Source organism: Eleutherodactylus coqui, chromosome 3, assembly GCF_035609145.1.
Source record: "Eleutherodactylus coqui strain aEleCoq1 chromosome 3, aEleCoq1.hap1, whole genome shotgun sequence".
Classification (NCBI taxonomy): Eukaryota; Metazoa; Chordata; class Amphibia; order Anura; family Eleutherodactylidae; genus Eleutherodactylus; species Eleutherodactylus coqui.
The window spans coordinates 168,819,917-168,834,803 of NC_089839.1; the positions used below are offsets into that span (position 1 = coordinate 168,819,917).

Genomic DNA, 14,887 nt, shown 5'->3' on the forward strand with positions numbered 1-14,887 from the left:
AAGTGCTGGGTCTGATTGGCTAAGTGCTCAGCCGTTCTCATTGAATTCAAGCGGTGGAAGGCGATGTTCTTTGTTTTTTTTTACATTTTTTGACAGTAGCTAGGGATGATTTTCAGGAAAGAGCTTATATTTCAAGCCCTTCCCCAAAAATCACTGCGAGGGTTGCCTGCATCCCATTGCATTCAAGGGGGCAGTAGCACTGGCCCCATTGAAAGCAATGGGCATGGCGCTTCAGTTATGTGCATTTTTAACATGTGTGGATCAGGGTTTTTTTTTTTAGCCTTCAAGTGAGTGAATGAACTGGCACGGCCATGCACAAACACATTAAAATGGTTACCCCCAACCAAAATATCTCCTAGCTGGTGATCAGCTACCAGTAGAAATGCCGTGGGAAAGTTTGGACACCACAAACCTTCTCCTGGCATTATTTCACGATGCCTGTTAAAATGAATGGTAATTTGTCAGTCCTTCAGAGAGTCATGCCCTCCACTCTGGTAATATAGGGGGTTTCCAAGTGAGGGACTCCTTTTCATGGTGTCCATATGAAGGGATATATACATATTGACAGCCCATTTAAAAAAAAAAAATCAATCCCAACATACTGCATGAAAAAAAGAGATACATTTGTGCACAAGACAACAGTGGCCCCATTTTTTGCTGTCCGAACCCAGAAATAAAAAGCAAGACACCAAAGTTACGTTATCATCTTTATTGATACATGTGACTACCCTTACACAGGCAACTCGCTACACACAACCTTGTATTAATATCGTTAACACTCTTCATTCCCTAGGCAGACCTTTATAAAGAAGCACCGATCTATACGACGGCGGCCGCTTCCACGTTCCGATCTGTGTAAAGGTTACTTGGCAAGAGTACGTGCATATGACATGTAACTGAAGAACACTTTGCCACTAAAAAATAATGCACATAAACATAATACAGTACTTTATGAAATAATTTCAAATAAATACCCACATAACAGATGAAATAATTTGCAGTAACAATATCTTAAAAGATCAATACTGTAAAAGATGAGCATATAAAAACCCAACATCTAGAATCCAAACTGTTTTTCCAGCAAACAGAAACCTTTTTCCCCCTCTTTAACACGGAATTAAAAATTTCAAAAAGTTTTTATTTCTCCGCCATCTTGCAAAAATGACGTTCATTTGCGAGTACCAATTGCAATTTCCTAGGCCTCAACGAACCGCCGCCGAGCGGAGCTTGTTGATGCCGCTTTTAGATTCTGTTTCCTGAAATCAACAGCAGTTTAAATACGACATGCAAGAGCAGATATTAATGGGTTGTTTCCCCCACATTTGCTAGTGATAGAATGATAAGGCTATGTCCACCACCACAGGCAGGTAACAGATAAGTCCTCATGATCCCCAGAGATTGGCGGACCACCACCACAAATGTGTAAGTAATACATCTTGCTATATTAAAAAGTGAAAAAAAAAATCTTTTTTTTTTTCCCTCAAAGCTATTAGTTTTGGTTTGCAGACATTAAATTATGTGTCTTCCTCCCTGAATGAGCAAGGATCTGCACTGAAGAAGAATCACTGACCAACGGAATTTTTTACAATTTTTTTTGTTTTCCGTAGATAGACTTTAATCCATTAAAAATATGCAAGATGATTTTCGTTTTGTCCTTTTGCACTTATTGCTCTGCACGGTTTCCTTAAAATTTTCAGATTTCGTTTTTTTTTTCTATCCCATCGAAGCTGATCTAAGATTTTTCATAAAAAGGCACTACTGGTATCCATAACAAAGGCTTATAAACACTCGGTATTTGACAAGATTAGAATTGAAGTTTCTAGATGTACCAGAATTTGGCACAATAATAATGAAAATTAAAAAAACAAAAAAACAATTCCAATTTGGAATTTAATTGGTAACAGTTGTATAAAATTCTGTTCATCAGCAATTCTTGATTTCCTAAAAATCAGACGATTCTGAATGTTTTAGGTAATACTACTTATTAAACGCATTTTTTTTCAAGTGCCTATTACTGTTTTAACCAAAGAAAGTCAAGTTTTTTCCTTGTTACATTAAGCTATTCCTAAGAATAATAATATAGTATGAAAACCCCAGAATTGTCAGACCCTGGATTTTTTTTTCTTCTTATGAACATGGCAGTTAAAACCAGTAATTACAACACAAAAAAACTATAGTGAAAAAGCCAAAAGTAAATAAAACAGAATATATAGATTTAACACCAACAAGTGTATTAAACCGTAAAACAAAAAACAAAAACAAAACAAAAAAATAGTTGGTATATTCCCTGCAACATGCTGATAGGTAAATCAACAAGCACAAGCGTTAATACTACCCAGGAAAACCGCCATGTTGAGGCCATTAATGCAGCCGCTAACACGTTTAAAACATTTCTACATAAAATATAATGGAACAGAAAATATTAAAATATCAAAAAGTGCACAGGTTTAACAATAGGATGTAAAATAATAAAATCATTAAAAAAACAAAAACAAACCAAATAAACCCTTTTACCCAACTGTACTGATGCTTAATGGTGGATAGTTGATCGGAGCATTTTGTTCAGCACTTGTAAGTTTTCTTCCCCAGCAGCATAATAGAGTAAAGCTTTTTGATTCTGAGAATATAGCTAGATATTTCAAGAAACCATGAAAAATAAATGGGAAGGAACGCTTACTGTAAAAGATATCAAAGTTAAAGGAGGGCGCAGTAGTTTCCCGTCTTTATTTTTTTAAATTTTTTTTTGTGCCATTAGCTTTAATAAGTCAAGAGCTAAAATCGGGACTGGAGTTACGTGCATCTCAATGCACCGGATCACAAGTTCTTCTCCAGGAGCTATTCTACAACTGAAAAAATGGAAAAATAGAATAAAAATTAGATATTCAAAATTACAAATCTGCAAAGTATGTTAGTTGGAAACAAAAAAAATAAGGTAGGCCAAGCAATTATTAGTTTCCAGGCATATAGATTAAGATGTTCTTCCGCCCACCGCCTTAAAGGAGCAGTACAGGAAAGCGACTTATGCGAGCTAGCAAAATGTCTTACAGGTGTTGAACAATAAGCTGCTGAAGTTCTGGAGTCATAAGAGGTGAAGAAACAAAAAAAAGGGAAGCAGTTTTGTAGCTGTGCGCTGGACATGCAGGAAGATAATCAGCGAATGTGTTCAATGAGCAAAAGCCTGATTTGCTTATCCTCATGCAGAGAGAAAGAAATTAAGCCTCGGGTGATTGATGCATTGGTAGTTATAGGAAGGAAAGCATCAATATTACAATGGCTAGAAATTATATCACTATACAAGAATATGGCAAATATGACATCAGCCTAAAAACTTCAACCCCATTACACGCTATCGAAAAAGAAAAAAAAAAAATTCCCACCACATCATAAACTAAAAAAATTAAATAAATTATACAAAGAACCAAAAACTTTAAAGGCATATTCATATCTCTGCTTTTCATAGCCGAAATAGGAATCTGCCGCTATAGTTACTGGCCACCTGGCCAGTAACTACGAAAACAGCCGAGTGTCTCAGTGGAGCTCTGTTTGATTAGGTCTCGTATCAAGTGAATCAGAGCTATCGAAACAGCGCAGAACAGCACTCTACGTGGTTTTTGTTACTCGGAGAGTAATGGAAATAGTTTACAGCACTGAGCTACGATACTGCCATACTTCTCGTTCACTTCAATAAGAGTAAAAGCCGTCCCTCTCTTTCCAACAGTCTGTCAGAAACAGCCAAACAAAAGTGAACTATAGGTGGTCTTCATTTGGTGAAATATACGTGTGAAGTTTACTAATTTTTGTGCATTTCAGACAATTCTGCTGAACCAATACTACCATTTCTTAAATGAATAAAAAGTAGGAAAAAAAGTAAAAGTTTAACCAAAACTCCCAATATAAGATATTAATGAGCTTATGAACTAAAAATATATAATATGGGTATAAAAAAAAACAAACTACAAAACACACCATGTTAGCATGCAAATTCTTAATTTTTTCCCCCACTACACTCCACCACTCGGAAAACCAGGCCACGAGCTCTCGATTACCTTCCAGTAGCCCTGAGGCTACTTAGCGGCCGAGTGTCGGGACATGGGAATCAGTGCGCTGATAATCTATAAAGAATGGCAGTGATGTGACAAGAAGCGGTGCCAGGGTCATAGCATATAGAAAATAAGGTTAGGGTACAAGCAGGTTAGGGACGACAGGACACAATCCATCCCGCAGAAAAAGATGTGGACTGTTTTTGTAAAAAGTTCCAGAATGAACAGGGCTTTCCAATAGTACAGCATTACAAAGTAGGCACTTTAAATTTACTTTTCTCAAAATATAACCATTGTGCCATTTTTAAATCTCTCCTCCCATCCATTTGTTTCCTTTTTTCTGGCACAATTTTGATTTAGTTGTTTTTTTTTTGCTTGAATTCCACTTATGGTAACCACCATAATTCAAGCGTATTCTCATTCCTCAATGAGACATTGACCCCTAGGGGTCAGCATTTCTCTAATTGTAGAGCCCTGTTAAGTTATGTGCTTTGCATAAATTATGCGGATTTCTTCTGAAAGTGATTCCAGTAGTATTCTATGACAATATAGAATAACAGTGTTAATACTATTACAAAAAAAAACTAAAAACTACCACTAATTCTGGAGTAAATGTTAAAAAGACGTGTGCCGTTTTTTCCGTATAAGTGGAACAGGCGAAGTCTCCGTTTACAGCATGTTTTAAGATTTTTTTCTTTTTGGTCTGTTCCTCACTTGGAGGCCTAGCATCAAGTATTCTGAAGCCCAAACTAATGTCTGTATACTGCTAGCTTGTTAATACTTGAGCGAATTTTCCCAACCACATGTGGCACGTAGGACTATTGGTCATTTTTTCTCGATCTGTGCTCCTATTGACTTGGATTAAAATGATAGAGGTTAGCAAAGCATGCAATAAGTTGTACTGTAAGAGATGCTTGTGAAAGGTGGCAAGATGGTAAGACCTACGCTAAACGTCCCTTATTCCTCAACACGACTTTTACAGCTACTCTGGACTTCTACAGAAGGTCCATGATACAACGATCAACACATGCATTACAGCAGGCTACCCATCGAATGCACCCATATGGCCACACCAGATAAGCGACTCTTGAAACTTGTAATCACTGTTCCAGAAGGGGCAAGAATTTCGGCATCTTCACATTACCATTTTGCTTTCCTGTCCAAATTATTTCTCATGGACAATTATAAATTTTGGATGCGCCCATGTGTTGTAACCACAAAGCGGTCGAAAAATCTCTTCCAGACTCCGCTTGGTGGGAGGGACGGCAATATGTTCTGTTTAGCCCATATAAGGGTTGAAAAGTAAAAAATTTTTCATGCAATGCAAGAAGAATAGCTGCCCCGTTATTCTGCATCTAGTACCAGCTTACGAATATAATGCAAGTCTGGTCCAACACAGTGATTATGGCTTCAGTTTGGAATTCAATCCCCCTAAAAACATAAAACGCCTGACAGGTTAACTTCGGAAGTGCTCCTCTGTCTCCTTCCTGTGTTAACTTGTTGCAAGCTCCCCCCATACAAGTGTTAGTTATAATTAAGCTCAGCTTAATAATACCAATTTGCATACACAGTTTAACAACAGACCAGCACGGGGTTAAGTGGCTGCAATATTGTAGCAATTGGCGTTTCATGCAGACTATCCAAGCGGGAAAAACAAGGCTCTGCCACCGCTAGTCACAGCAGATCTTATATTTCTCACTGCAAAACACCTGGCTGTTGAGGACAGACCCCTCGGACCTGTCCGCACAGGAGCGAACGTGACTTACACTGGGGTTACTAGTTTTATTTTTGGACGTTGATTTTGTGCGCACGCGTTTGGCCTGCTCGTGGTCGAGCTCCAGGTGCTCCAGACGTTGCGTCAGTGCTAGCTTCTGCTGGATGGCCATGCGGAGCAGAGAGTTCAAGGTCTTCTTTTCATCTTCTGCCGCTGCCAGCTGCCTCTGCATTTCGTCAAGTTGTGTAACATATTCGTCGCATCTATAAGGGGAGGGAAATAATTTAACATTGTTAAAATGTCGTACTTAAAGGAACAGTGCAAGCAAAATTGACACAATGCATTATGCTTAGTGCATATCACTTTATTCAGCCCACAAAGGGGAGACGGCGGCCTACAAAAGTCCGATTGCTCGCTCCTGGTGCCATTTTTTACAAGGTAGGCTCAATTTCTCCATGCAGAGGAATAAGGTAGGTAGGTAGGTAGGTTCAGTTTTGCACAGTGCATTATGCTTAGTGCATAGACTGAGGGAACGGTGGATGACACAGGGATCATCTCTGAAGTTATTCCGTCATGCAACACCCTTTCAAGCCCAATATTAACCATTACACTATTAGATTGGACCAGCATGTTCTTTAACCCCTAAAGGACCAGTGTGTTTTGGGCCTAACGGACCTTTTTAGGGATTTTACCCATGTGGTGTTATCACTGACCAATTTTCTTTTCTTCAGCTACCAAAATTATTTTGCTGCGTTTTTTCCCCTGTGACATATGTCTATTTTTGTATCTTTTTTCCCTGATTTTTTTTCCCTGTACTTTTAGTTTTATTGGGGGAGTAAAAGGCTAAAAAATATATAATTTGTACAGCCTGGGATTCCAGGGTGCATAATGTGACGGTTTTGGGTCATTTTCTTTTGTAATTTTTTAAAATTTATTTTTGTAACATTTTTTTTTAACATCTAAGACGCCTATGACATCACATAAGACCTATAGGGGTCATTCACATTGTCTTTTTTTTTTTATTTCACATTTTCACTGTAGCTGGGGCATCCATAGGAGCAGTATCTATAAAAGCCCCAGTTACAGGGGAAAACTGGGACACACAGCGCAACTAACACTTCCACTTTTTACTACATAGAGATTGTTGACTGCTATGTAGTCTGGAAAGGAGAAGGCAGAAGCAGTTAAAACCGGCTTCTACCATCTCCTACGGGTCCTTGGCTGTGTCTGACAACCAAGGATCTGACCTGCTCCTGCTTGACTGCAAGACAAGAGCAGAGGCTTTAATCCCGCACGGTATTTTTGCTATCGGCCAGGATTAAAGCCCAGGACCAAGCGCAGTAAATTTACGATGCTTGGTCCTTAAGGGATTAAAGGGTTCGCATTAGATTATGAAAGAAGCAAACCACAGTGGCTGCTTCATTCCAGAAACAGTGGCCCTATTCTCTGTAGGCTTTGAGCAACGAGGTACATCAACCGGCGATGGCTACCCTCTCTATGGGTCTTTTTTAAAGTAATGCAAATAGTGTCACTATATCCTGGATGATTTCCATATAGGCTCTCAGTAAAAATCATCCCAAATCCCTGCAAAAACGTATGAGAGATACTAAGTAGTAACGCAATGACACAGTGATAATTGGTATTCCTACTTCTCTAACAGAACGCCACTTTGTTGAAAAGGGGGTGATCTGACTCAGATACGGGTTCCCAGATGATCCCCCCCTTCCATTTATAGCATGCATACCAGAGTGACATATATGTACGATAATTACTCTGTAACTTCCCCCCTGGGAGTCGCCTTCATGTATTAATAAATCCCTTTGTGCCTGCGCAGCCTCAGGAAGTCTTTAGTCTCCGCGGTACTAAACGGCTGCAGACTAATTGCTGCACTTATTTCAAGCAACATAACTTTTCTCCTTTAAATATTACATTATGTATGACGGGCCCTTTTATAGTATTACCCTCATTCCAATGGGGATGTTATTTAGCTGGCTGGCAGCTGCTAGGGAGGAGAGAAGCCACATTAGTTTTAGTAGGAGGGAGGGTACCAATCATTCGATAAAGCCATCCATAAAATGCCCTTATATAAAGGGGTTGCTCAGGACTTTACTGATCTCAGGATAGGACTTGTGTAGTTGATTGGCAAAGGTCCGCTGCTCAGGTTCTTCACGATCAGCTGATTTAGGGCTAGCTGTCATTACAGCTGGCAGCATCCAACCCTGTGTAATGCAACGACTTGGGTTGGTATTGCGGGTGCAATTTAAGGTGAGCTGTACTTGCAATATTAAAACAGGCTGCTCTATGAACGGAGTGGTCTGCTTCCAGATCTGTCCATAATGACAACTGACTTGTTATCAGCTGATAGGTGAGGATCGGTGGGATTTTGCCGCTCGGCATCAACAACTGGTGTCCTATACTGGGGATAAAGGTCCATTTACACGATTATCGCTCAAAATTCGTTCAAACAACCAAAAATGAGCGATAACAATCGTTACATTTAAACGCCGCCATCGTGCACTTTTCGTCTGAACGATGATTTTAAGGCGAACTTAAAATCCATAGTTCCGCTGCAGAGAGATAAAGTGTCTCTCAATAGACTGCATGCTGTGTTCTCCATGGGAGCTAGGAGATTACATTGTAACCTATTGGCAGCCTCAAGGTGATCAATGCAGTTGTGTAACAGCTGGGCGTGTGATTAATCACATGCTGGGCTCTACACAAATAGCACCTGGAGGCCCTTTTACATGCAAATAAAGATGATAAAGTGTTGTTGATGGCAATTAGCGGCCATTAACACTTTATACAAAAAGATTGCTAAAACTTTCAATTGTCTGAAAGATTATCCTTGCGTGTAAATGGGCCTTAGGTCATAAATAATTAAAAAAAGTCTTGGACAACCCCTTTAAGGGCACTTTTAATTGTCGCTGACTTGCTGCTGCAGATTTTGTCACAGATCTGACGCAGATTTTGCCCCTTTATTTTGAATTCAATTGAAAGAGTGAAATCTGTTGCAGATCCACACCAAAATCTGCAGCAAATCAGTGACATGTGAACTCTGGCTAGTGACCGGTAGACTAGAATAACTTTTTTCCTGCACGATTTTGCATAGGTAAGTGAATGCAAGATAGACTCGTAAACAAATAGCTGGTAAGAAAGTGCAATACTCCTCCTTTGCAGTGTGACTGATGATTTACAGATCCATCAGAAGTTTCTGAAAAGTTTAGTTACCCTTTAAAACTTTGACATGTCATGGTGACATCAGAGGTTTTGACTGGTGAGGGGGTTTGGCTGCTGAAACCCCCAAAAGAAAGTACAAAGTTGCTCAGCCGTGAATTGTGCCTCTTTAGCTGTGATCATTGAGCGGTGTACAGACTCAGACTTGCTATTTTGCGCATACACTGCTCACAGCAGGCATGAGAAGAGCCACACAGGCACGGTGCTCAGACGAGTGCTTCTGCCCATTCATTTTAGTAAGCGGTATGGATCTCGGCACCTGGAAACCCAACGTTCAAAACTTGATATGTCAGAAGATTTTTAAGTATAACTACCCTTTCAGTACTTTGGAGCTTGTGGAGATTCATCAATATTTGCGGCCTGTATGCCTACAGATGGGTCACTGGTCTCCATAGGAGCATAAAAATATCCAGTATAGTGACCCCTGAACTGCAGTCAGTTGGCTAGCATTGGTTGGAACCTATTCAGATCCTGCTAAGCAAACCTGATCTGTAAAGAGATATTATTCAGTGACTCTGAAGGATTCCCGGATGAGAAACTACACAGGGAAGGGTGGTGGTGGTGGGGGCAGAGTTTCCCCTTAACCCTTTCCAATCCACTGTCTGACGTCTGAAGACATTATGATTTAAGGCTGTACAGCTCCGATGTTGGAAGACGTCCGTCGGGGATCTCTTACTGTATATTGCCAGCCTCTCTGTGGTCAGAGCCTATCCAACGTGTCACCTCATGCAGTACTGGTTTTAGCCAGCAGATAGCGCCGTTGTATAACGGCAGAAAAAGAGTAAGCCCCCAAGGAAAAGCAGGACACAAATTGGATTGGAAAGGGTTAATGTGTGCTGAGCCACAATGCTGCGGGCAGTGAAATGTCAAAGTTACCTAGAATTGGGCGCGATGAAGTCAACATTTTGCAAATAAATTGTGGCATGACTGCAACCAATGGATGGCTTCAATGCTTCCACGTTGCCATGAAGCCCTCTTTTACAAGGTCAATTGTGTTTGGTATGGCCATGTTAGTATGTGACCCATGTAGTGGCCCCAGTAGTAACAGTGTCCTCCAAACCATTAAAGTGATCTACATGTCAAGATAATGCCTCAATGTAAAGGTAAGTGGTATAATGTCATAAGCTGAAATAGATTCTTATTGCTGGGTATGTCCTAATTAGATAACATATACAGATAATACTCTAAAGTGTTGTAGGGGTAGCAGTCGCTACCGGGCCCTGGAGCCTTACGGGGGGCCCAAAGATCCCTCCATTACATAAGACTATACCAGTATTACGAGGGCCCCCTTACAGATTTTGCAGTGAGGCCCAAGAGCTTCTAGTTACGCCTCTGCTGCTGTCACGGATATAATAGCCTCCATTGTGTGTGAGGAGCTGTAGAAGGTTATCAAAGTTCCATAAATTATGGTGTAGGATCAGCCTGCTGTAAATTCCTCCAGCAGTTGGCCTATATATAACCGGTGATCAGATCTGACTGATTAATGTTCTGTACAGGAACGATCAGCGCAGATGGGCTCGGCTCTTAAAACCACTTTAATGAAGCTTTTTTGCTTGATTAATAGCATTTGGCAGGGAGGTACGTGACCGGCACGCAGAATCAATTTTCAAAGTGGATTTTGAAAACTCTGAAGTGATCGCGGTGCCCTTCCTATTGTATTTGGGATTACTGCGGCACAGTAGAACTGCTAGAATTTAAACATTGAATGCAAAAACCTTTCTTCAGATAACTTTGCCGGAGACACAAGGGGAACCTTGATCTTAATGAAAGCAGCAGATCTGCATGTTGTAGGAATCACGTCTAAATGTCATGAAAATTATCAGCAATCCAAGTTTTCTCTAAAGGAACGGAAGAGGTGTCCTTAGGTTTTAGTAAAAAATTTAAAGAGGTATTCACATCTTAGACATTTATGGCACACATGTCAAACATAAGGCCCACAGGCCAAATCTGGTCTGCCACCTCATTTTATGTGGTCCACCAACCGTGCATCAAAATAACAGGAATTATACTCACCTTGCCTGCAGCCGCTGCCGAGTCTGTGACCGCTGACCTCTCCCTGCCAGCGTCTGCGTCAAGATGAGAGGCCAGCAGTCACAGACTCAGCAGCAGCTGCCACCAACGGCTCAGGACTGCAGACTGGGTGAGTGTAAAGCCCGTAGGTATGCTATTGGCCTCTGGCTGGGCAGCATCCCTGGAGCCACTATGGGGGACACTGCTACTACTGGGGCCACTATGGAGGTCACATACTAATGTGGCCACCATCGGGGTCGCTAATGGGACTCATTCCCAGAGGCTTAAGCGCTTTTCTGCTGTGAAAATACGCTGCATATTTGCTTAACCAAAAATCAAATAGGTCTGCGTTTTTCAGACGCTCCAAAATACGCACCAAATTAGGCCTTGCTGCATATGTTAAAAATCACGCTTGTGAACGAACCCATTGAAATCAAATGAGTTCTATTTACTGCATATTACGCACACAAAAATTGCACGCGTAATACGCAGCATTGATACTCTCATGTAAACAAGCCCTTACTATAGAATTGCACTCGGCCCTTTAAAGGCAACCATAAGGCTAATGTGGCCGTCAGTGAAAAGGAGTATGACACCACTGATTTATGGCATTATCAGATAGGAATATTTAGTTTAGATTAACTTTTATCTTGATTTCTTGATTTCATATTCAGCTAAGCCATATAAGAAGAGGACAGACATGATGGGGTATAGAGTGACATAAGACTATATCATGACAACTAAAACACAATTAACCTTTTCTAGGAACAGCTGTAATGTGAATGCAGTTCTCTGTGGTCATTAAGTGGGTGTAGATGAAGAATAATTAAAGAGGTTTTTCCCAGGACTTAGGGTCCCTTTACTAGGACCAATACCTCTTTTGGCATTTGTCTAGCTCTCCTTTACATGGGCTGAAAATTCCTGGTGTGTGGATGAACAGTCCTTACTACAATCATCTAGGCCCATAGAGAAGGCTGTACATTTTCTTGTCCACATGGTGAAATGTACAGACAACCTCTGAGCATTTGTATACTTCCTAAAAAGCCATGCACAGCCAACAAAAGAAAGCTTATTGTTGCCCCTTTTACCCAGTCTGATGATCGGGTGAATGAACATTCAGGCAAACATTCATGCCCAATAATAGAACACTGTAAAATGGCTTTTAGATATTGATGATCTGTCCTTAGGACAAGTCTTTTATATAGGTTTTCTGAGGATCCGACTCTCCTGTGAATTAACCACTTGAAAAGGCTGCGACACTCTGACGAGCCCTGCTACCTCTACATTGTATACTAGGAATAGTGTTGTACATTTTGTAGAAACGGTATTGCAGCTCAATTCCATTCATTCATCAATAAGTCACATGATCAAGAATGTAATGTCACAGGTCAAGGAAAAAGTTGTGTTATTCACCCGAGCGCAATGGCCTCTTCAAACAACTGATCTACGCGAGTCTACCCTTCAGGATCTGATATTGCATAGGGCATAAATATATAAAAATCCCAGAAAACTCCCTTAATATTGGAAAGGGTAATTTTTTTTTTTTTTAAACGGTTGAGTGAAAAGAAAAATCTAAATGATAAACTAGAAAAGGATATCTGTGCCTAATATGGCAAGTCTGAATAAAAGTGCCCATGAGGTTACCGGGGTAAGAGTAGAGATGATGAAAATCTAGAAAAGACTCTAAAATGATGCCAAATATGTGAAGGCCTGCTCACAAATATGTTGTACATTTTACTTTTAGCTAACCCTGTTGTTCACATCCATTATATAAAATTACAATAGCTCATATATTCCTGCTGCCAGCGTACAGCAGAGTCCTTTGGTTTTTCTCCAGATTATTATACTAAATTCTTTGGACTTCTGATGGACGTCTCAAGATCAAAGTGGATGAAATACAATAGTAACAAATACTTCTGAGGTGCCATAAGCAAAAAGAAATCTTGTTCCTTCCCTTTTATGCATTATACAAGACGTCTGACTTCTAGAACTTAGTTGTATCGGGTATTGTGAAGAGGTTTTGGGGCTTCACAACCTTTGGCCAGCGTACTGGGCTCCCATTAAAGGTCACCATGAAAGACAACCAACCCCACTTCAAACAAGCTGGCAGTTTTACAAGACCTGTACCTGCTTCACAAGCTTCAGGCAACTAAAGGACCTTTTACACAAGCTGATTCGGACCTGGACGCTCCTCCGAATGCTTGTTTGCCTGACAGTCGGCCGGTGTAAAAGGATCAATGATTAGTCGTCAAATGTACGTTTGATTATCGGCTGATCATTCAGTTTCAGTGAACATAAAAATGCTCACTAAAAGGGGAACGGGAAAATGTACATCTGGTCTGCGGGGAGGAACGATTGTAGCAGCAATCATCTGTCCGCGGAAGCAGATTCTCAGCCCGTTTAAAAGAAAATGAGATGAGAACTGATCAACACGCGCGTCGTTCAGTGCTGTTATACTGGGCCGAGAACTTGGCTTGTCTATGAGGACCTTATACTGTACATCAATATATACAAGAGGGAGGGTTTATGGCAGAGGCTACAGAAGCTAAAATTGTCGTTCACGGGCATCCTTGCTCACCATGGCAGCCCTTTTGAAAAAAAAAGTAGAGTTGGCCTGTTAGAATTCTCATAGTTAGGTTACTTTTACACAATTTTACCCTCAATTCCAGTTCCGTCTTGGATTTCCATACTCTATGCAGAAAACTGCAAACAGACAGAAACCTGGATGAAACCACAGTGTTTAATGTGTGAAACGGAGATGTCTTTGGCCGCTGTCCCTGTCTTTTTAGCTGGATTAAAAAACCCCACAGAGGACAGAACGAGGAGATGAAGCCAAAATCATGTGAAAAGAGCCTTAAGAGGTTTAGTATTGCAGGATATTACTGTATCCTGCAATACTAAATACTGCACTGAGAATTACCTAGGTTGGATACATAAAATATTGGCCCTAGAAGGTTTTTCTATTAACCAATTGTCTGGTATCTAGCTCAATTATATAAATTACAAAGAGTGGCTAGTGTTGACAAAAAAAGATTTTGTTTGAGGTTTTTGATATGAACTGTGTATCACTTCAATTCCCCTATGGTGGCGTTGTAGAGAACTTCTACACTTGCTTTCTGGTTACTCTTCAGCCGACGGTTGAGGGTTCTAACTGTGGAACACATTGAGATCTTGTTGTGGGGGCACTTTTCCAAATAAAAAGGGATTTTCCAAAGTAGACAATTACTTTAATGTTAAAGGGGTTGTCCATGAATGCCATAAAATGGTGAGATTGCTGCAGCCCATGGAAACTGCACTAAGAGAAAGGGGCAGGAGCGGGCTGCAACGGTTTAGCATTAGGCTCCGTTCTCTGTCCCTTATGATCTACATTTGCAATCTCCTGTCCTGACACTAGTTTACAGGCTGAACAAACATCAGCATTTTGTGGCATTCTTGGACAGCCCCTTTAAGTAAGGGATTTTGATTAGGTTGATATCTACATACCTGGTGGCAAACATGGCTCTGAGGGAGGAGAATGTAGCAGCATCTTCCTTGAGCGCCTTCAGCTCATTGCGCAGTTTCATCATGGTCTCCGTCACCATGGCCTTCTCATTCTCATACTTGCTCTTCAAGTTGGCAAGAGCGACCTCTGCAGTCTGAAGACGGAAAAAGATATTAGACATTATGTTAAATATCATCAAATAAATTTATTTTTATAGCCATAATTTTAGACAATTTCAGAACTTTTCAATAAGCTGGAAGAGCGATAAAAAACATTAACATTTAAAAAAAATATATTAGGCAGCTGATTTCTTTCAAGCTAAATTATTGTTCTCCTATCAGTGTAAGAAGCTGATCACATCACGTCTAAGTCATCCATCATGTCCCGCCGGGCTGGATCGCATGAGGT

At 40.5% G+C, this 14,887-nt stretch overlaps 1 protein-coding gene across 3 annotated transcripts in view; it reads right to left on the minus strand.

The window, feature by feature from the left end:
• Positions 1 to 694: 694 nt before the first annotated feature.
• The window catches only part of BICD2 (BICD cargo adaptor 2), a 112,955-nt gene continuing 98,762 nt past the window's right edge, over positions 695 to 14,887 (minus strand). Inside the window, exons 6-9 of one of the 3 annotated variants that reach the window (XM_066596516.1) lie at positions 14,482 to 14,633; positions 5,807 to 6,017; positions 4,047 to 4,112; positions 695 to 2,846 (exon numbers count right to left, since the gene is read on the minus strand). In XM_066596516.1, coding sequence (XP_066452613.1) covers positions 4,065 to 4,112; positions 5,807 to 6,017; positions 14,482 to 14,633 — 411 coding nt within the window. In that variant the 3' untranslated portion in view covers positions 695 to 2,846; positions 4,047 to 4,064. The other 2 variants (XM_066596517.1, XM_066596515.1) reach the window with 2 other exon arrangements.